General features: G+C 40.9%; 3 protein-coding genes across 3 annotated transcripts in view; 1 reads left to right on the plus strand and 2 right to left on the minus strand.

The window, feature by feature from the left end:
* Positions 1 to 2,049: 2,049 nt before the first annotated feature.
* Positions 2,050 to 16,298, minus strand: slc38a6 (solute carrier family 38 member 6). The gene is made up of 16 exons (XM_034125732.1): positions 16,072 to 16,298; positions 12,331 to 12,461; positions 12,137 to 12,210; positions 10,895 to 10,947; positions 10,744 to 10,783; positions 8,714 to 8,792; positions 6,676 to 6,761; positions 6,538 to 6,596; positions 6,220 to 6,291; positions 5,743 to 5,799; positions 4,965 to 5,044; positions 4,768 to 4,868; positions 4,139 to 4,263; positions 3,510 to 3,654; positions 3,089 to 3,183; positions 2,050 to 2,911 (listed from the first exon to the last, which is right to left on the minus strand). The coding sequence occupies exons 1-16, from the start codon at positions 16,174 to 16,176 to the stop codon at positions 2,828 to 2,830; spliced, it is 1,386 nt and encodes a 461-aa protein (XP_033981623.1). The 5' UTR covers positions 16,177 to 16,298; the 3' UTR covers positions 2,050 to 2,827.
* Positions 16,299 to 16,356: 58 nt separating this feature from the next.
* On the plus strand, positions 16,357 to 19,194 carry trmt5 (tRNA methyltransferase 5). The gene is made up of 5 exons (XM_034137494.1): positions 16,357 to 16,434; positions 16,593 to 17,176; positions 17,382 to 17,506; positions 17,643 to 18,282; positions 18,877 to 19,194. Exons 1-5 carry the CDS (start codon positions 16,427 to 16,429, stop codon positions 18,936 to 18,938), a joined length of 1,419 nt encoding a protein of 472 aa, XP_033993385.1. The 5' UTR covers positions 16,357 to 16,426; the 3' UTR covers positions 18,939 to 19,194.
* Positions 19,195 to 19,200: 6 nt separating this feature from the next.
* The window catches only part of mnat1 (MNAT1 component of CDK activating kinase), a 32,904-nt gene continuing 32,109 nt past the window's right edge, over positions 19,201 to 19,995 (minus strand). The window contains exon 8 of the mRNA XM_034137606.1: positions 19,201 to 19,517. Coding sequence (XP_033993497.1) covers positions 19,397 to 19,517 — 121 coding nt within the window. The 3' untranslated portion in view covers positions 19,201 to 19,396. The remainder of the gene's footprint in view (positions 19,518 to 19,995) is intronic.

The following is a 19,995-nucleotide window of genomic DNA, read 5'->3' on the forward strand; positions in this document are numbered from 1 at the left end:
CTGTCAGATAAACTCAAGTACCACGTCCACTTGTTTTGACTAACTATTTCAAAAGATATGTATTAGCTTTGGCTAACTATTTCAGTTTTTCAGGCATTAGCCTCTGTTCAGCTAACCATGTGTTCCCTTTATTCATAACCTTTAGTCACATTTTTCAACTGTTGTTTCATTACTTTTAGCCATCATTTTTTTTACAGTTTATCCTCTACTTTTAGTCAACAATTTGAACATCATAAATCAGTTACTTTTAGCTAACATTTTCAACTGTTTATTCTATTTTCTTGCAGAGTCGTTTTTATACTCTCTCAGGGCTACTCATCACACCAATTTGTAAAAGCCTACTACAGTATTTATGGCCTACTAGAAATATATTGATATACAGTATTATGATGGCAATGACGAAAGACATTGAATTATATTTTTTTTAAACAGCCATTGAATCAACTGAAATGAGTTAATTAGGTCCAGACAAGTTGGAATTCACTAATTTAATCTATGAAGGCACTTCTATCAAACCATAAGATGTCAAACTGTTTTAAAGGTCATAGTGGTGACATTGGGATCAGACCCAGCTGTTACCCAAAAATCCTGATTTCCAACAACAGAAAATAATTTTCAAAGAACACAGTCGACTCCTCTTAAAACAATACAAGAGCCGAGGCTGCCAACAGGGGATTGATTTCAGCCCACCATCGCTCCTCCGCCTCATTCCATCCTTTAACCCTGGGAGATGGTGTTGTCATACTGCTGGACACGGGCCCAGGGTGCGAGTGAGTTTAACTAAACAAAAACACTCCCACCCTGGGACGAGGACTCATGCCCCAGTCAGACGGACCTCCATAAAAACACTCTGGTCTGTTTTAACATGCATGTTTCCAACACATGATAAAACTGGAGCATCTGGTTATCTATTCCTAATTAGGCGTTCATAAACCAAGAGAGGAATGTCAATGAAAGAAGAAGAGCTGGACTGCTGTGAACACAGTCTGACACTAGGTGGTATTCTTGTTTTGCAAATGGGTTTAGGTATGTTGTTCCCATAGGAGCCTATGTGTAGGAGTTTGTTTTTTATTTCTGAAAGAGCTTAGGTTTCCACAATTATGTTGACAGACGTCTGGTGATGGTCACTGAAAGTGCTGAGGAATTAAACTTCTACTGTACAGCATTTCTGAGGGTCATATTGTTTAACTCAACTACATTATTTCACAGCTGTTTTGTTACTTTTCAGATCATGGTTTTACATACATTCCATTTGATACACTTTTTAAATATTAACATTTAAATGTTAAAGATTAAACCAGTGGTTTTTCACTTTTTGGCTTGTAAACTCAAGCCAATTTCAGGTGTCTATTTATTGTTATGTTAGGGAAAATGAACTCGAAGTGAAGAACTACTCAATAGCACTTTAACCACCATCAAGAGGGATGTGCTACTTACACAGTAATAGGTTTGTAACAAAAATCTAATAATCTCATATTTAATAAATGCAGCAATCACAAAGGCCTTTTTTGCAGAAAGAGTACTTTTACATGAGGCAGAGTTTTAATGCAGGGCTTGTGATATTATTTTTGTTTTATTTGCACTTGGAGCTAAGTAAAGGGTCCGAATATTTCTTGCACCAAATAAAAATATTTTCAGGCTTGATAGTGGTTTGTGTGTACTTTCTTCATGGTAGTGTCCTTCAAAGTGGAGGATGGGATATTTCCTGGACTGCGGAACCTCTTTAAGGGGGCGTGAAGGGCGGGCAGCCACTGCTTTGTGCAGGGCCGGCGGGGCCCTAATTCCTCAGATTAAAAGCAGCAGTCGGATGGCTGTAGGTTCCAGAGGTAGCATGAAGACAATCTAAACAGCATCATGATTAGAAACGTACCGAGCATGTGGCTTTGATTAACTGCAGGCTGAACCCACAGCGCTGAGGAGCCGGTCTCAGTCTCCACACTGAGCCTGCCAGTCAAACACAGCCATGGACGTGACATGTTGGACTGATGAGCTTCCCACTAATAAACACTAATAAAGACAGGTTTGTGGTTAAATGAGCGAACGCACATGTCAGTTCATAAACAATTTCCTTTTTATTGAATGCCAGTAACCTGAAGAGAGTTATATTTTTCAAATGTGCATAATAACCTCATACAGTACATTTGAATTTACAGTTTTCTTTGTCATATACATTAGAAAAAGGTAAAGTATAAAAGTAGCAGCAGAAATAATCATACCTGAGGCTTGGAAAATCAAACACAATTACATGATATAAAACAAGTTCAAAAAGGTGGAATTAAGTGTGGAAAAAAGCATTTAAATACATTTTGGAATGAACATTTGTGATTGTGTATGTACAAAAAAAACTGTGAATATGTTCCATAAACAAAACTTGAAAAAGGGACATTCATTAAGGCTACGACTTGGTCAACAGCGTTTTAAAAGTAGTAGCAGATTGGTTTACATTAGGTGCGTAATCACCCCCGAGAATAACAGGCTCTTAGAAAGAAAAAGTGAAAAAGAAGTACACAATAAACGCCTATCTTTTGTTCTAGGCTGATTACAAAAAATTTAGATTAGCCCTGAATTGGCGTATAATCTAAAAGCAAGCATGTCAAAAAACGTGTTAAAAATTATGTATAACATTTCAAATCCTTTATTTGTTCGGGCTTATATGTGCAGAGTTTGGTCTATGTTTGACGAGCCAACTTTAACGTATAAATAATCTGCCTGAGGTAATGCTGATCAGCATCTGTCCGTTCCCTTCCTTTATCCACTACTCACTATCTTTGGCACGCATTCTCCTTTCTTTGCTTCGCTTAATTTGGGTAAAGGGGGCCCGACGCGGTTAGGAGTCATTTATCCATGCGTTGACAATGACGGAGAAGCTGATGATCCCCATAATGAAACCAGAGACCACCAGAAGTACAGCCTAGAGACACAAAGAGCATAAACAACATAGTTAACATCATTAACAAAAAGGATATGTTCAAAATAATTGAATAATACAAATGTAAGGAAAATGGGCTGAAACTGTTTTTGTTGCTTACATATATGAGTATTTAATATACAGTACATCTTTATATAGATTATATCTGTGATTATTTACCCCAATGGAGTCAACGGATCTGAGGGGTCCTGGGTGGATCTTGAGGTAGAAAATGCCGGGGTAAACAAACAACAGGCAGGTGGAAGTTGTCGATCCTGGAGAAAGAAGCAGGATAGTTACTTTAAATGCAAAGACAACACACTGTATATGTCTGACAATAGCAGCATCATAAACTGTTTGAGCAGGACTGCACCATTAATTATGTATAAGCAGATACTGTGAATTTAGCCAACACGATCAATAATTGTGGAATATTGACATCTTGGCTGAGAGCTTGGCTGCTTTAATGTCTGCTGCAGTTGAAAACAGATCTGAATGTTTAAAGGTCAAGCAAAATGATTGTCTGTAAAATAACAAGATGAATAATCATAGGATTTATAAAGACCAGAATAAAGAGAAATTATTTTTAAATGATACATACCCACTACTCCAAACACATTGCTGATGTCAGGCACAAAGAGGGCGAACAGCAGCGACACACTCAGGATGGTGAGAGTTGTAATGATGTGGATCAGCCAGGAGAAGGGCCGATTTCCAAACAGCATCAACACCACAGCCTTGCGGGCCTGTACACAAACAAAGATGAATCCAACCAAACATACGCAGAGAAGATGTATTGTATTAACAAGCTGACCAAATGTCTGGCAAGAGAGAGTTAAAGCGTTAGATCTTTTTGTATCAATTGGAAGCAGCAAATCAGCAAATGTACAGACACCCAATAAATATGAAATTCAGCATTATAAATACATACACTCACACAACACAATTATATAACAAATATGAATAAATATACCTCTATTGCTCAATCATCAGTTTAAAAAGTTGAATAATTACCTAAATAACTAGAACTATGAACATACAAATAAAGGACTCCTGAAACGAATAAATAATCAAATAAAACATTTGACATCAGAGGCTTGTGAAAAAGTGCAGCAACTTTAACTATTTCCTGTTTTCAGATGATTTCATAGAATTGAGTAAAGAACCAAAAAGAATAAATGAGGAAATGTTTCGTTTGTTTAAAGAATATAATGAGGTTGCTGTACTCACAGGAAAGTGAATCAGGGGTACAGTCAGCAGCACAGAGAGCAGGATGGCCAGGCGAACCACGATCACCATGATGTCCCGAGGCATAAACGCGTCGTAACCGAGCAACAGCTCAGAGGCCACATGAGCTGTGAGCCGGAGACAAGGACAGAGTGAGGGTGCAGACATGAAAGCGCTTGAAAAGAAGCAATGAAACTGGGAGGAAAATAACTTGGATGCTATGAAAAGAGAAATCAAAAATGAACTTCTGAAATTATAGAATAAAACCAGTTATACAACTAATATTTTAACTTTATAGACTAATGTAACTCTCACCTTATTTTCTCCCAAAGGACAGATCAATTAATTTTGTATGAAAAACCAATGGAAATGAAAAGGAATAATTTATACAAAAGTAAAAAGATGGTGGCCTTGCTGCTATAGCTCTGTGTAAAAACCTGATTCTGATTAATCGGTCTTAAAAGAAAGGCTATGTTTAACTGAGAAAAAAAGACTGCAAGAAAATATTCAGATACAACAAACTTGTGTGTAGTTTAATATTGAATGTGTGTAAATGTGTAGTAAAAATACATATGTTGAGAAGTAATTAGTAGTAGTAGTAGTAGTAGTTGCAGTAAAGTGTGCATGCTTACCGTAGAAGCTGAGGTATCCAAAGAGCGCAGAAATGAGGTAAATGGTGAAGGTGAGGCTAATACTGACATTTGTAATGTTCTGCATCCTGGCCTTACTAGGTCTGAAACACACACAAACATATTCAATGAGAACATTTAGTGTTTACGCGGATGGTGAACATATTTGATATAAAAAGAGTAAAGGCTGCAGTGCTGACCGCTCCAGTTCGCAGTAGATTGGAAGCACAGTGGTGTGGCACATGAAGGAAAAGGCCATGGTGGGGATGGCGAAGCCGCTCTGCAACACACATCAGAGCACAGCGGTCATTAACAAATTATCAGCTTACACTGCTGCACAGGAGCGGGGGGGCAGGGGGTCAATGTATGGTTTGTGTAGCAGTAATTACCGTCTGGGCTGCATGAGTGTGACAAGGTCAACTTTTCATGAGCACAGAAAAAAAAGCACCTTCTCAGCTTTGTGAAGACGCACTTCCAAGCTGATCAGAGAGGTTTAGAAAAAGCTTGATAGCTTAAGTGGGAACATTTGAACTATTCATTTATTAAAATCACAAGAGACAGGAAGGGTATGAAAGGTTGTAATCTGTATTATCTCTGAGATGTTGAGGAGTAGAAGTATTAAATTAAAACAAAACCCTTCTATAGTAGCTACATTTTCTACTAAAGAACAATACTTGATTCAATTAGATTGGTGCATTCCACCACTGCTTTTTAAGATCTTCTCACAAAACATTGTCCAGTTATGTTTAAACATCTGTACCAAACATGTGCTTTTTGTATTTCTGCAAGTACATTACATGTCAAATAAATATGAGTGGCAGCTGCATAGTGCACCGGAGTTCCTTACATATACAACCCAACCTATAGAAAAGAGTGCGACCTGTCACCAGAGTCCAAGAAGTGCAGCAGATCTACTTTCAACAACTTCCCTCTGCCCCCTCACAGGAAGAGAGAAAAAGTCTGCTTTCATACACGTACCTTACTGGAGATGATAAAGAGTTTGGGTGTACAATCTGAGTCAGAGGAATTTGATATCTGCAGAAACAAGGAGAGAAGAGCGAGCGTGTTATTTCTGAGATGAATTCTGCAGTGCTGCTGCAAATGGGAGAAACACATCTAGATTTCATTGCCCGGCTTTAGAGGTATAAAAGGGAAAACAACCATGCCAGTCTGAAGCCATACTTTGGTTTGTATAATTTCAAGAGGCCACAGGTCATTTCCAGACTGATGCAAGGTCACCCGGACTTCCTTCCCCTCAGGACTGGCACCATTCACCACACAGAGCTCTCTGGTCCTCATCAGCCAGAGCCAACATAATCAGTAAACCCAGTCCCTCCTCCTAATCCTGTGGCCGTGACCGTCGGCCAGACTGCACGCCTCAGGCCTACGGTATCTTATGTATGTGTGTCTGTGTGCACGTGGACATAAATACAAGGAAACTGGGGTTGTTGCTACCTGGAATGCATCTGAAGGTATCGTCATATTGTGAGGCAGAGGACAGGGGATGGACCATTTCTTGACCACAACCTGTAGAGGCGACGAGACAACATGTCAACAAAGGAAACATATATTTGTAAGGATGCACTTTGCTTAATCCAGCCATCTAAAAACGCATACTTCAACTATGAAACAAATATTCTACCATCTACTGCTGCTTCTTTCTTTTCTTTTTTAAAACACTTTTTCAAAACACTTTTTTCCTCCTTGATATACAATCTAATTATTTTGGCCAGTATATGACCAATACTGAATACTGGGTACATGTAAACTCACCACAACTACAAAATACAGCATAAAGAAAAAGGCGAGGCTGCTGGTGCATCCCAGGAAGCCTGTGAGGGTGAGAGAAAGCTCAGGTAAGGAACAACAATTCACTCAAGGTCAGCAAATCCACTTGATTAACACACTTACCAATTTTAGGCAGCATTGCCAGAGGTACAACAACACACAGTGTGACTATGATCAGAAGCAATCTGCCATTCTCATACCAGGCATGTCTGAAAAAAAGAAAAGAGGACATTAATTATTAAAGGCTGAATCGAGGCACATTTCCCATCATGATCTACTAGAACCCCCAATGTGACGGGCTACAAAGATCAATCTTCAGGGCTTTTAAATGCACCAACTCTGTAAATTTGTCTCCATTTCGTGCTCAAATACAGAGCGACAGATTCATCATGTGGTATGAATTAAGGGCTTTAGTCCTCGCAAACCATAACAATTATGTAATACACATGCAAACTTTGTGTCGCTCCGTCAGATGAGACCGCATTTCACTTGCCGGGTTTTTCAGAGAGGGGGAATAATATTTTCCTTTGCTGAGGGATAGCCTTGGCGGTTTTGCTCGGGAATTGGGGAGCTGAAGGAGGAGAAGTAGGAGGGGGAGGGGGGGGGGGAAAGTGTTGGAGGTGACACATGTGGAAGGCATGCCGGCTCCGCTGGGGTCGGGGTCGGGTGGAGAAGGGTGCTGCCTGCCGCTGCTGTATGTTGCAATGCAGCGCGGGGTCACAGGGGACTGGCTCCACCACTCTTTATGGGCTCTCACAGTCAGCAGCACCTGCTCCGACCACATCAACACCCACTGACCCCCGTTTGGCAGTTTCACAGCTGTGGCGCTACCATAGGCGCTGATGGATTTGTCTCTGCGTCTAGGCCAGTCCTGCCCTGTAACTGGATGTCAGGGAGACCTCTGATCCGACCCCGACGCTCTCTTGTCCAATCACTTCTACTCCAGCCTAAGTTTAGCTGAACCACTCGACCGCAGCTTAGCTAACCCCCTCCTGCACTTTTTACAGAACATTATGCACACACGGGGATGTATAAAAATCCCATACACCACTAGGATCCATTCTCAGGAGGCTCGGGGGGCTTACTGTAAAGGCGCAGGTTACCTAGAAGACCCATGAAATGTGGAACATTTCACGCTATGACAAGATGCACGATAGCTCTCAGTTAAGGTGGGAGTATGACTGCCAATAAGTCAATCTCCACATAGTGTCGAGGATCAGCGTAAATCTGGCCAACGCAGCACAAACCCAAATCCACAGCTGTGCACGTCGTTGGCCTCGTTATCGAACTGAAACACGCAGAGAGAAACTCAAACAGGACACACGGTCCACTAGCAAAAACTCTAAAAAAGATTTAGCACCACTGTGACTTTGCTCTGCTGTATTATGATGAATGAGCCAGAAAAAAAAAAAACACATTAAAATAAAAAACAACTTGTTCATTTAGGCTCTGATGAAGCCGAGTGTGTGTCTTGTTAACATCCAAAAGCCACTCATTAACAGAAATGTTTTGTTTCCCTCGGCAGTGAGCTGTAATTAGAATGGCAAAACTGATATCCCCTTGTATCAGTCTGATTCCGGGGAACATGTGCGAGAGATTTGGGGGTGAAAGGAGAGCACTAATACAAAGCAGCTGTGCGTGGAAGATTCAGATGTTGACGGATTGGGCTGTGAGCAGTTACAACTCTCGCTTAAACCAGTGTGGCCAATAATAAAGTGATAGAAGTTACATTCTTGGCCTGGGACTCGCCTGTGAGTCCACGTAGGCCAATGAAAGACGCAGGCTGCTCATGATGGGTGATGTATGGCTCTCCATCATAAATACATTTCCTCTGGGCTCGCTTTATGCTGTACAGCAACGAGCAGGAGTCACTCTCAGACAAAGTATTAGTACTGTGGTTTGTCTTCTACCGCATCAGTCATACATTTCTCATTGCCCGACTAATACCAGTTTGTGTAGCTTTGTGGTGCAGAAATGTCAAGTTTGAGTTATTTGAAGGCCAAAGGTGTAATCTACAACATCATGGGAACAGTATGACTCATTCTTTATCTCAGCACTGTTAATCTAAAAGAATGACTTGGTCTGAGCCGCAGCTGTGACACATTTTGAACCAAATGTCCTTATTGGCCCGGATGGAGCTCATATATCTGATGGTACCCACACTGTTCTGTCTGGACTCAGGAGGCTGTCGATGGCTGCAGGAAGCTCCGACTTCAGGATGAACAAATACGATGACATGGCTGAGTGAAGAGAGGGAAAAGGGTTCAGGAAAGGTATTATTTGAATATAAGTTAAACACAGAAAAAGCACAATCATATCAAAAGACTGCATGTTGCCAAAAGCAATTCTACATTTCTGTGTGAGGGTCGTATGTGTTTCCAGCAAAAGGAAATGGAAGTCAGGGTGGAGGGGGTACTGCGGCTCTGAGTTAATGCAGATGGGTGGGGCAAGCAGCTCAAGGGGATCACCAGCAAAGCCCTGGGTGCGGAGGAGCAGACGCTACGCAGGTCTTCCAAGGGCTGGAGAGTGGAGCAGCAGCCAGGATGGAGAAGTGCGAGGAGGGGGGAGGAATGCTAACAATAATGATCTCTGACGCTAATCCAGGTATTTCTCCCACTGCTCCACCTCACTAGGAAACAGGATATTATCAGCCTCCGACTGGCTCCAACATCCTTCCCAAGGACGGCCAATCACAGAGGGGATCAGGGTCACTTCCTCAGGGTCATACCAGCCCCCAGAAACACCAGGAGGAAGAAAGGGAAAGGGGAGATGGAGACTGCACAAGGTGGGCAGAAGGTTTCTGGCTGAAACAGGACTCAGGTGCAGTGTGTGGTCAGTCATAAAGGCAGATAATGTTGAGGGATTTAAATGTGTGCAGCCAGGCAGAGCCAGAGTTAGCTGGGCCCGAGGCAGGTCTTGCACTCGCCGTTAAATAAGCCTAGACCATAATCCCTAAGATCCTGTATTTGTTTATAAAAGAAAATTCCTCCAATAACCCTCCAGCCCACACAGAGACAAGGACCCGCACTATGTGAATAACTAATGGCATTTATGAGCACTCAAATCTGTCAATAAAGTTATTCTGAGGCAGCAGTTGCTTTAGTGTTTTAGCCAAAAACGTTCCCCCCCAAAAAAGGCTCAGTTTATACGAACCGCAAAAATAAAAATAAAATATTTTAACCACACAAGCTCATAAAGGCACACTGACGGGGATCACACAGCAAGCATGATGCAATGGTTTAATTTCAGGAAGAAGGTTACTGTAAGCACAACAACACTTAATACTTACAGCTCTAAACAAAAAGGGCCCTTGAGTGAAGGAAAAAGGTTGTTATTGGCCATGTGGTAAGAAAACACAGTCTTATAATAAGTAACAAGTCAAGAAGAATTGATGTAAACATTGTGTGTGTGTGGCCAGCAAACAGTGGGAGAGTGTGTTCAACGTTAAGACAGAGCCACTTTCATTTCATTAAGAGCGAGGGGACAGGCAGGCTGTGAGAGCCCAGGGCTGGTCAGTAATTAAGGTCAATTGGCCCCTCAGCCTTTGGCAGTACAGATGAATGTTTACTCAGAGTGAGGCTAATTGCACTCTTATAAAAGGGGCCGGGGGTGTAGACAGATGCATGCTGGAGTGCTGGCTCTCACACTCTCACACACACTGCCCCATGCTGGGAAAACCACAAACATACCAGAGGGCACGGCAATAACCCACTCAGCCGTGCTCTAATGAGTGCGGAGGAGCGATCACCTCAGCTCCCACCGTCTGAGAGGAGCAGTTTGTGGCTGAGGGACGGGCGGAGATGGCAGTAGGAGAGAGAAAAGAAGTGTGGGAGGGGTGGGGGAAATAAAAGGGAGGGGTCCCATTAGGTTACTCAACACTGGGTGGGTTTACCATCAGTGATCAATTAGACGAGAAGTCAGGTTTCAGGCCCAGGGGAGGGGCCGAGAGGACAGCGGCTAGAGGGCCAAAGGTTATCAGGGAGTCCGGATAATAGCCTCACAGGAAGGAGGGAGTGAGCCTGAGCTCAGATGCCTCTGATCGTCAGTAGGAGGCACTATCTGCCTCCAAAATGCACCGGCCACAGTCTGACACTAGAGCAGTGTGCAGCTCTTCAACACTCTGCTTCTCAAAAACCACAACATCGGTTTATTTCCAACATGTCAAAAAAAATTAAACAGGAGCTGACTTACCTCCAATATTTTGTATTATAATGGAAATTCCAACCAGAATCTGAAAAGACATTTGAAAAGGTGGTTAATGTGAACATGTCTTCTGGTCATGTTGAATATTTAAGTGAATACATTTTCTTTGACAGGAAAAAAAACTCAAACCAACACTTACTTTTCCTGGTTTTTGCAAGGCTTTCTCTCCAAGACCTTCATATGAATTGATACCTATGAGAGTCAAATCATAAACAATCAGGACTACTCAACTACCTAAGAGAGTACACATCATCCAGCATTGAATTTCTACAACATTGCCAAATATATGATGGACAGTTTAAAGTAGAAAGTATCAACATTAATGTAGCACAACCAGAGAGAAAACACAGTCCAGGCATTCTTCCTACTTTTCAAAACCTGATGCCTACATTACCCACAATGCAAATCAACTGCCGACAGGTGTGTTATGCTAATGCTAGTAGTGGCTTTTGAACTTATAGGCCTTGCCCGATGATGACAAAATTGTCTTATCATGCAATATACAATATGGACATGACCTAGGTAATTTTTGCTTAACATATTTCCTGTTGTGCTTAAATGCGTGTTTGTTTACTTATGAATGCCATCGATATTTAAGCTAACATAATGCTAAATAAAACAGCACGGTTTTCCCTACAATCATAAAAAAAATTGTAAACAGAACAAGAGAGTCAATTATGTTTATAGTTTTATATTTTTCCGGTATTTTAATATTTAGTTTTTTTTACATCTAATTCCAATGTCTGAATATTCTTAAAATGTTGAAGTTCACTGCTGTTTGAAAGGGGGTACTTGCATTTGTTATGCTATCATACTGTTAATACATCAGTGTCTGAAAATGTTGTTTAAATTACACTAATGTTGCTTATCACAATTATTTTTGAGAAAATATATCAACCAATAATGGTAGTTATCGTGATAAGCCGAAAGTCACTTCTGCCTGACCCAATACCCCCAGAATGTTATGCATTTTCAAACTTGTCGACTTTAGACCCAAACAACTTTATGTCAATTTATCAGACATTAGATAAGGCCAATGTAGAAGATGATAAAACAATCAGGATATAGTGCCCCCCCTCAGGAAACTCTCACAGTATCTGTGTGATAATTGATAACATCCCATCTATTATCTCATCATGTCCCATTTGACCCTTTTAAACATATTTGACATACCACCTGATTAACTTACAACAAGGAGGTAAATAAAGAGACAAAGAGATGCCAACACATCAGCTATTTCCCTGAATAGCATTGTGATAATGAGGTATGTAGGGGAAATAGTTCAGGGTGTGGTTAAAGAAATCTGGATAACCCCCCTGGATAAACCTACGAGGAAATGACAATCTAAAGTTACATAGTGTATCCATTGTTAGTTTCTCACCTGTTTGGTCACACAGCTTTAGAAGGAGATGTATAGAGTACGCTGCCAGGCTGGACACTAGTACTAACAGGAGACTGGAAAGGAAAGATACATTCAGTACAAATGAGTGCACATGTAGCTGTATTTAGGTCCGATTTGTTCTAAAAGATATTTAAACAACACTGTGGTAAAAGGTGTAATAAAAGCAGTCTTACGAAAAACCAACTATTCCAGTGCTAGCCATGGCATAAGATAGACCCAGAATGCCACTGCCCATGATGGCATTCATCAGGTTGAACACAGAGGAGGCGAAAGAGGCTCCTTTGGCTTTGGGCTGCACCGATCCCTGCACACAGAGGAGATAACATGTGAAAAAACTATAAAGAGTTAAAACAATTCATGTGAAGACAAAGCATGGAGCCAAATAAATCGTATTATTTTTCTAGGAGCTTTAAGAGAATTGCTCCTGACAGATTTCAGAACAACTGGCTGGCCCTGATGATGGACGTCATGAAACAACACTGCAGAGGCATGTAGGATCAGGGAATGGAAATGGGAATGGATGTGGTGGGATTTGAGCAGCTAGCAGTGGGACAGCTGCCTGAGCTCAGGATAAGGGGAGCTGCCCAAACTGCTTGACCTCTCTAATAGGGGATATCCTGGAAAGAACGAGTGGCAACTCTGGTGTCAGTGTCACAACAAGCGGGGATTGACCTGCGAGCTGCTGATCAGATCCACCCTGGGTTACAGTACCGAAAGACAGGAAGTAAGCTATGACACCTGATAAAAATGCAGGGTCGCAATGATAACAATTAATGCACCAAATCAAATAAGATAAGAGATAAGATAAGATGGTACTTTCAATGACACAGATACTTAGGATATTTGAGTTTTTAAATAAATATGCACTGGTAAGGTATTGTGATATGAAATTAACAAATTAATGTAAAGACCGTTCTTATCTCACCTAGTTCCTTTTACAATGTATTTATTGAGCTTGGTTTCAAAATAGTGACAGGGTTTATACATGGTAAAGTAATTGTAAACATGTGTTATCATGAGAGGGGCAATTAACTTTGCAATGTGTCATTAGATTAAGTTCACGGTGTTTCTACTCTCACTTTTGAGCATGGTTTCTGGCCACATGAAAACAGTAAATAAACCACACCGATTGATTAGTGTTAGCATCTTATAATAGGTCAGATGACTCATTACTTGTTCCTATACTTTTAAACCAAACATTGCTTTGTAAATCTGAACCATTAAATCCTTTGTTCAACATCACAGAGATGGATTTGAATCTTCTTTGAGCTACTTAATCAATGAGCCGAGTAGTGTTAATGGACCAAATGCAAAAACAGTCAGTGATGATCAATACCTGTATTGATTAGCATGTACCACAGATCACCTGTGCTATGTTATCTGGATTGATTTGGGGGAATTTAGAATTCCTTTACACCCTGAATAGTAGTTGAACTATAATGCAGGAAACTTAAAAGTGTGCATTTTAAGGCTGGTCTTCATACATCATTTCTTTAAACGCAACTGTTTTAGGAAAAACTAGTTAAAGTTTAAGTTAAATCTAAATTATGAAGAGACTTATCACAAGGACTTTGGAAATCTCCCACCAGAGCCAAGTAAACATATTAAATAATTGTTTTAAAAGCCCTATGGTACTAATCATGAGTGTCCATCACTATAATACACATCTACATTATCGTTATTAAAAACACATCTGAAAAGGACAGTAACTAGCAGAGATGTATAACACTTTTTTGATTTATGTATTTGAACTTGTATTCATAAACTCCTGGGTAAATTGTACATTTCTTTTAATTTCGTGCAATTCCCTAATCTTGAAAGTTTGATGCATGATGCAAGCTCTTTGCTTATCTTTTTATCCCTTTTTTAAAGTATGACTATTGATAATTAACAGTTGGTGTATATTTTTAGAACATTTTTTATTTCTAACCTGTCCTCCTAACCAGTACTCGAGTTGAGGGGGGATGAGGGGGGATGGCATCCCCCCTGAAATAAAAATGGTCAAAATCATCCCCCTTCTAAAACTGCCATCCCCCCTTTCCATCCCTTATGTTATTTTATCAATGAACGTGGCACTGGTATTACTGCTATTTCAACATTAATTTTGCGCATATTGAGTAAAATACTGTGGGCGAGGGAGCACGCACACATGCAATGACATTTTTACCAAGTCACTGACGCTATGCTATGCGAGTGCCGTGATGTGCCCGTTTGATTGATGCCAGAAGCTGCATAGCAGCACTAGCGCAGGTAGCGGTCATCACAATGGCCAAGCGACCAGGAGGACAATGCAATCTGAGGGACTTTAAAAAGACTAAAAATAACATTTCAGGTAAGTCAAGAGTCAGTAATCTTAGTCATTACTCATTACTTTAGTCACCAAAGGTGGAATAACAACTTAGTTTGGAGTTTAGCTACGTTTTTCTCTCGTGTTAGCTAGCTGGTAAGACTCCAAACTGTTGATGAAATGATACCACCAGCACCAGAAGAGCTGAAACCCCTGCTTCAAGCAGTGAACACTCTGGTCATCTCCACAGCTGAGTGTGAACGTGGGTTTAGTCAGATGAACATGTTAACCACAACTAGAAGCTCCCTAGAGGTAAAAAGCATGTCAGCCTTGCTTTTCATCAAGTGTGTTGGCCCTCCACTGAACAAGTTCAGACCAGATGTATATGTCAAGACTTGGCTTCAAAGCCATTGCTTAGCTAACTATCCGAAAGCAAGAGCCAGAAAAATTGAGACCAAAAAGCATGATTATGAAAATCTTTGGAAACTTCTATGAGATGGGGGAGAGTGGAGTAGGCAGCCATTGACACAATTGGTCCTATTTTGTATTATCTGTATAATCTTTTAATATATTTTCATATTTTGTAAACAATTTCAATTTGCACTTAATGCCCTGTTACCTGTTGTAACATTGGGAATGTTAACATAAAAGATTTGTATTTGAACTGCAAGAAAATGATGACGGATCAATTTTGTTCTAATTTCTTTCCTCAATTTTTTCATGAAGTGTTACATTTACATAATTATTTAATTAATCACGATACAAAATTAACCCTTTAGATACCAGTTTTGATCGTATACCAGTATCTGCTTTTAAAAAAAAATACACTATAATTCAATATTCTAAAAACAAATTTGACTTTATTATTAGTATCATCAGCTGATCCATCTGAATAATACATGAGGGACTGTTAACCTACAAGATTTGTACCATAGACTTCCATTATAACCACATTTTTTTATCCCCTCCCCCCTTTAAATTAAAGTGAAAAAAAGATTTTGCACTAATTGTCCTCTGCATTTGACCCTAAATGTTAGTGGTGCCATGGCAGCCCGGGGACCGACTCTAATTCTGAGGTGCCTTGGTCAAGAGCAATGTCAGGAGTATCTGAACATCCATAACATGCATGTTGTTTTAGGAGTATAATAATTATCTTTATGCTGGTTGGTCTCCCACCCTCTGCGGGTTATCAGCTAAAGTTATGTCCCCATATGATAAAATCCACCATCCCCCCTGATTTCTTTTTACAATTTGAGTACTGCTCCTAACCATTTCTTAAATGTGTTCTCAGTTTGTGTATAGTGCAAAATACACTTAAACACACTGTATTGTGTCTAAATTGATGAAATCCTCTTTATATTAAATATTAAATAGTTATTATTTGCACAAGTTAGATATTTCCTCAGTGGAAAACAATGAATGAAACACCATGGAGCAGTTTGTGTTTTAGGGTGGACTTTCACTGTATTTGCTGACAGAAGCAGAAAGTGGAAACTGAGAAATGTACAGAACAGGCGCGTGATGTAGTCATAAACATACACAGAGAACTTCCTGTACTGATCATTTACTCGTTTTATAAAGTTCACGTGCTCACTGTTTTTTTAACCCATAGTGTTTTCTTACTCACATTTGTTATTAAAGGTGTCGTTTCGTCTCCTTCGTCTCCTTCGTCTCTATCGCTGGTGACGCATTCCTGATATAAGTCTGGAGCTGAATCTTTATTGATGCTCATTTTCTTCTCTCAGAAACTCAGGGCACAAACTGCAAGACTTCTTATTCACGATAAAACTTCTTCCTATCAACTTCCCAGCTGCTGAATGTTGTTGTTTATAAAGTACGTCAGCTGCCTCTTTTCCGTCGCATTTGTTACGTCAGGAAAGAGACCGCCCAATCAGAGTGCGACTCTCCGTTAGTTTGACCAATCACCAGCCGGCACTGGTCGACCAGTGATGACGCAATCCAAGCATGCCTGAGAGCGGAGGATGTTGAGGTGAGCTCTCAATGTTACATTTCTTGAAAATAAAAGCATAATTACCGAGTATTTTAGCCGAAGCGGCTCTGTTTTGTTAAACCAACCACACAATTCACTCTTATTTTGTGTTTTATAACTTTCCTGCTGTCTAACCGCCACGTTTTATGTCATTTTAGGTCTCTATCCAGAGTCTTTTCCTATGTTCAATCTGAAAGAAACCTCAAATCTGCTGTGCTTCGTAGCCTCTGGTCTGCAGTCTCCGTTTGTTCTGATTTTTATTTGAAACCCACCATGGAGACTAAGCTTTACAAGCCCCCTCAAGAGGTCCGGGGTATGACCTCTCTCAACAAAGAGGCCTTTACACAGACCATCACTGTCCCGGCTCTACGGGTGCCCAATGGGGTCTTAAACAAAGTAGTTAAGAGCCTGAAAAAGGCAACCATCCAGCGCCCAGGGGTGCCCAGAGTAGTGCAAGATGAAGAAGGGAGTAGTGACTTTCGTTTAGTCCTGTTGGACCCCCACAGAATCTCCTCGCCAAGCTCCTTCAGTGAAGGTGAAGCCGAGGCTCTGAGGTCTTTCAGTGTGGTTCAGGAGCTGCGGCACTATGAGCTGCAGCTCACCTACCACAACCTGAAGAGTGATGAGGTGCTGGAGGCAGTGCTCCCCCCGGGTCAGGACGTCCCCTCTGGGTTCAGCCGGGTGGGACACATTGCACACTTTAACCTGCGGGACCACCAGCTCCCATACAAGAACCTTATAGGTGAGAGGAAGGTGTTGCAAGAGAATAAGGTCTTTTGTGCATTGTCAAAGATGCACAAGTCTCTAGAAATGTAATAATGTGATGAAACTAATTATTTAAAACAATATTCAGTGTTTTGATGATGGTGTCAAAGAATTTGGGAGATTTAAAGTTAGTGGCACATTTTAATGATTTATTTCTAACTTTGTGTCTGCTTCCATTGTAGGTCAAGTCATCATCGACAAAAACCCTGGTGTTACCTGTGTGGTCAATAAAACAAACATGATCGACACCACTTACCGCTACTTCAAGATGGAGGTGATGGCTGGGGAGGAGAACATGGTTGCCAAAGTAGGTTAAATCATAAATGTGCATATTCCACGTTAATGGTGTATTTGTAAATAAGAAAAATACTATCAATTTGAACAATAATGCTCTGATATGAGACCATTGACTGACAATTGATAAATCGTTGTCTCTGCTGCAGATAAAAGAAAACGGGGTGACATACGAGTTTGATTTTTCACTTGTCTACTGGAATCCCCGGCTGAGCACAGAGCACCAGCGCGTGGTGCAGCTCGTGAAACGCGGGGACACTGTGTTCGATGTGTTCGCCGGCGTCGGACCTTTCGCCGTCCCGGCTGCCCGCTCTGGAGCCAATGTTTTGGCCAACGATCTGAACCCAGAATCCCACAAGTGGCTGCAGCACAACTGCAAGCTCAACAAGGTGGAGAAGAAAGTCCGCACCTTTAACCTGGACGGCAGAGCCTTCATCCAGGGGCCCGTGAAGCAGGAGCTGCCTGTGCTGCTGAAGGGAAAGGCCAAGGTTCACATAGTGATGAACCTGCCTGCCCTGGCTCTGGACTTCCTGGATGCTTTCAGAGGTCTGTTGCCCCAGGAGCTTTCCTGTGACGAGAACCTTCCCACAGTGCATTGCTACGGCTTCTCTAAAGAAGACAACCCTGATACGGATGTGGTGAAGAGGGCCTCCTGTAGCCTCGGGTTCCCCCTGAAGGACAAGTGTTCTGTGCATTTTGTGCGTAATGTAGCACCCAACAAAGATATGCTCTGTTTGAGTTTCACCATCCCTAAAGAAGTCCTCTTCAGCGGTGATCAAGAAAAGACAGGTGAGTTAATTCATTCAACGGTGAGGACGTAATGACAAATTGATGATCACTTCAGGGGAAAAAACATTCAATTTCAACATGAACAAGAATACTATTTAAACATATAAACATAGAATGAGAGAGAACAATGTGCATCCCCAGTTCTCCAAGTGGTGATGGAGAGATGCAAGGACGACGTATTTGTTTGCCCTGGTTCGCTCCATAAAAAGCCAATAAGATTTTCCATTGGATTGTCTGTTTGCTTAATTTGTATATCATATTTGATATAAATACTCCCAAAGAAAAGCTGAAACAATGTCAGTTACTCAATAAACAACATCAAATGGCAACTCATTTGATAATCGGTTTATGGTTTGACACATTTTTCTAGCAAAAATGCCGGAAGATTTGTTTCCAACTTGTCAAATGTGAGCAATTTCCTTTTTTCAACTCAAAATTGAAACCTGTTTCTGGTTCTGATTTACAATAAATCAATGATGAAATTCATCTTTATTTGCAGCTCTCATTAAAGAGCATGTATGTATCTTATGTGTGCTGCATATGGGTCAAAGAATATTATGTGGAACTGTATAAACTGATTTTGTTTATCCACAGATCCTTCAGAAGAACCTGCTCCAAAGAGACAGAAGTGTGAAGAAGCCACGGATTCAACGTGATGATCGACCTGCCAATATTAGGAATACAAAACTACTTTTTAGTTGAGACATGTTACTTTTCTTTGTTTTTTGTTTTAAATCGGAGTTTAACTGATGCTTTAATAACAGATTATGTTGCATGTTGTCTCAGGAAATCATGTCCAATCTGTACTTCAATACATTTTGTTTCTACTTTAATGTATTAGAGCTATTATTATTCAAAGCTTGACCATACGTCAGGAGTTGTTTCACCTTTAAATAAAATTCACAAAAAATTGACAGCTTTTCATTGACGACTGATTTATGTAAATAAAAGATTAAAACAAAATATAAAAAAAGGTCATGTACACCCTTAACAAAAATCAGTCAGAGCAGCATTCAGCTCAGCAGCGCTGGCCTCTTTAGGGTGGCAGCGAGTGGCTTTTATTGTCCTTTTTATTGTCCTTTTGGTCACATCTATCTCCGGGCTCTGGATGTTCTCAGCGTTTGAAGACGAACATCCCACTGAAAGCGTCCTGAACAGCTCGGTGACAGGCCAAAGCTGAGGTGTATCCTCCAGCTGTGTCCTGAGGCATGGCAGCCCGCACGTGGTTCAGATACCTGAGAACACACACAGAGCTCTGGTCAGTAACAGCAGTGAGGTATTTTGTAAATAATGTGACTGACTGGCAGCCTGAGAGCAGTTTTCAAAAAGTAGTTCCTGTGAGTGTAACCCGAGCATACGGTTTTTCTTCATTAAATCCACACTTGAAGTTATTTTCTCTGGCTTTCCGCGACCCTTTGGCCCTTTTGATGAGATCAACGAAGACAGACGTACCCATACACAAACACTGGAACACCTTGTGCCTAAAAGCCTCTCCAACATTGCTCTATTAAAGTATTATGGGTGTCTTTTATTTTTTAAGTGCTTACAGATGTATCCTGCCAAAGCCCCTTTTCAGGTTCTTAAGCAAAGCCAAAAGTCACTGTTTATTTTCACATTCGTGCACAGACAGAAAAACAGTTGAGCTGTTAATTTAGTCCTCACATTGATAGAAGCCCCTCTACTTCTTCGCTGTGTTAGTATAAGGTGGGGTTG

This window comes from Trematomus bernacchii, unplaced genomic scaffold (genome assembly GCF_902827165.1).
Source record: "Trematomus bernacchii unplaced genomic scaffold, fTreBer1.1, whole genome shotgun sequence".
Lineage (NCBI taxonomy): Eukaryota > Metazoa > Chordata > Actinopteri > Perciformes > Nototheniidae > Trematomus > Trematomus bernacchii.

Excerpts from the sequence above, each read along its gene's own strand:
- slc38a6 (XM_034125732.1), bottom strand. The coding sequence starts at position 16,176 with ATGAGCATCAATAAAGATTCAGCTCCAGACTTATATCAGGAATGCGTC. Across the intron at positions 12,211-12,330 it reads ACTGGAATAGTTGGTTTTTC|TCTCCTGTTAGTACTAGTGT; the intron begins GTAAGACTGCTT and ends TTTCCTTTCCAG. Across the intron at positions 8,793-10,743 it reads TATAATACAAAATATTGGAG|CCATGTCATCGTATTTGTTC; the intron begins GTAAGTCAGCTC and ends CTCTTCACTCAG.
- trmt5 (XM_034137494.1), top strand. Across the intron at positions 17,507-17,642 it reads AGGAGAACATGGTTGCCAAA|ATAAAAGAAAACGGGGTGAC; the intron begins GTAGGTTAAATC and ends TCTCTGCTGCAG. Across the intron at positions 18,283-18,876 it reads CGGTGATCAAGAAAAGACAG|ATCCTTCAGAAGAACCTGCT; the intron begins GTGAGTTAATTC and ends GTTTATCCACAG.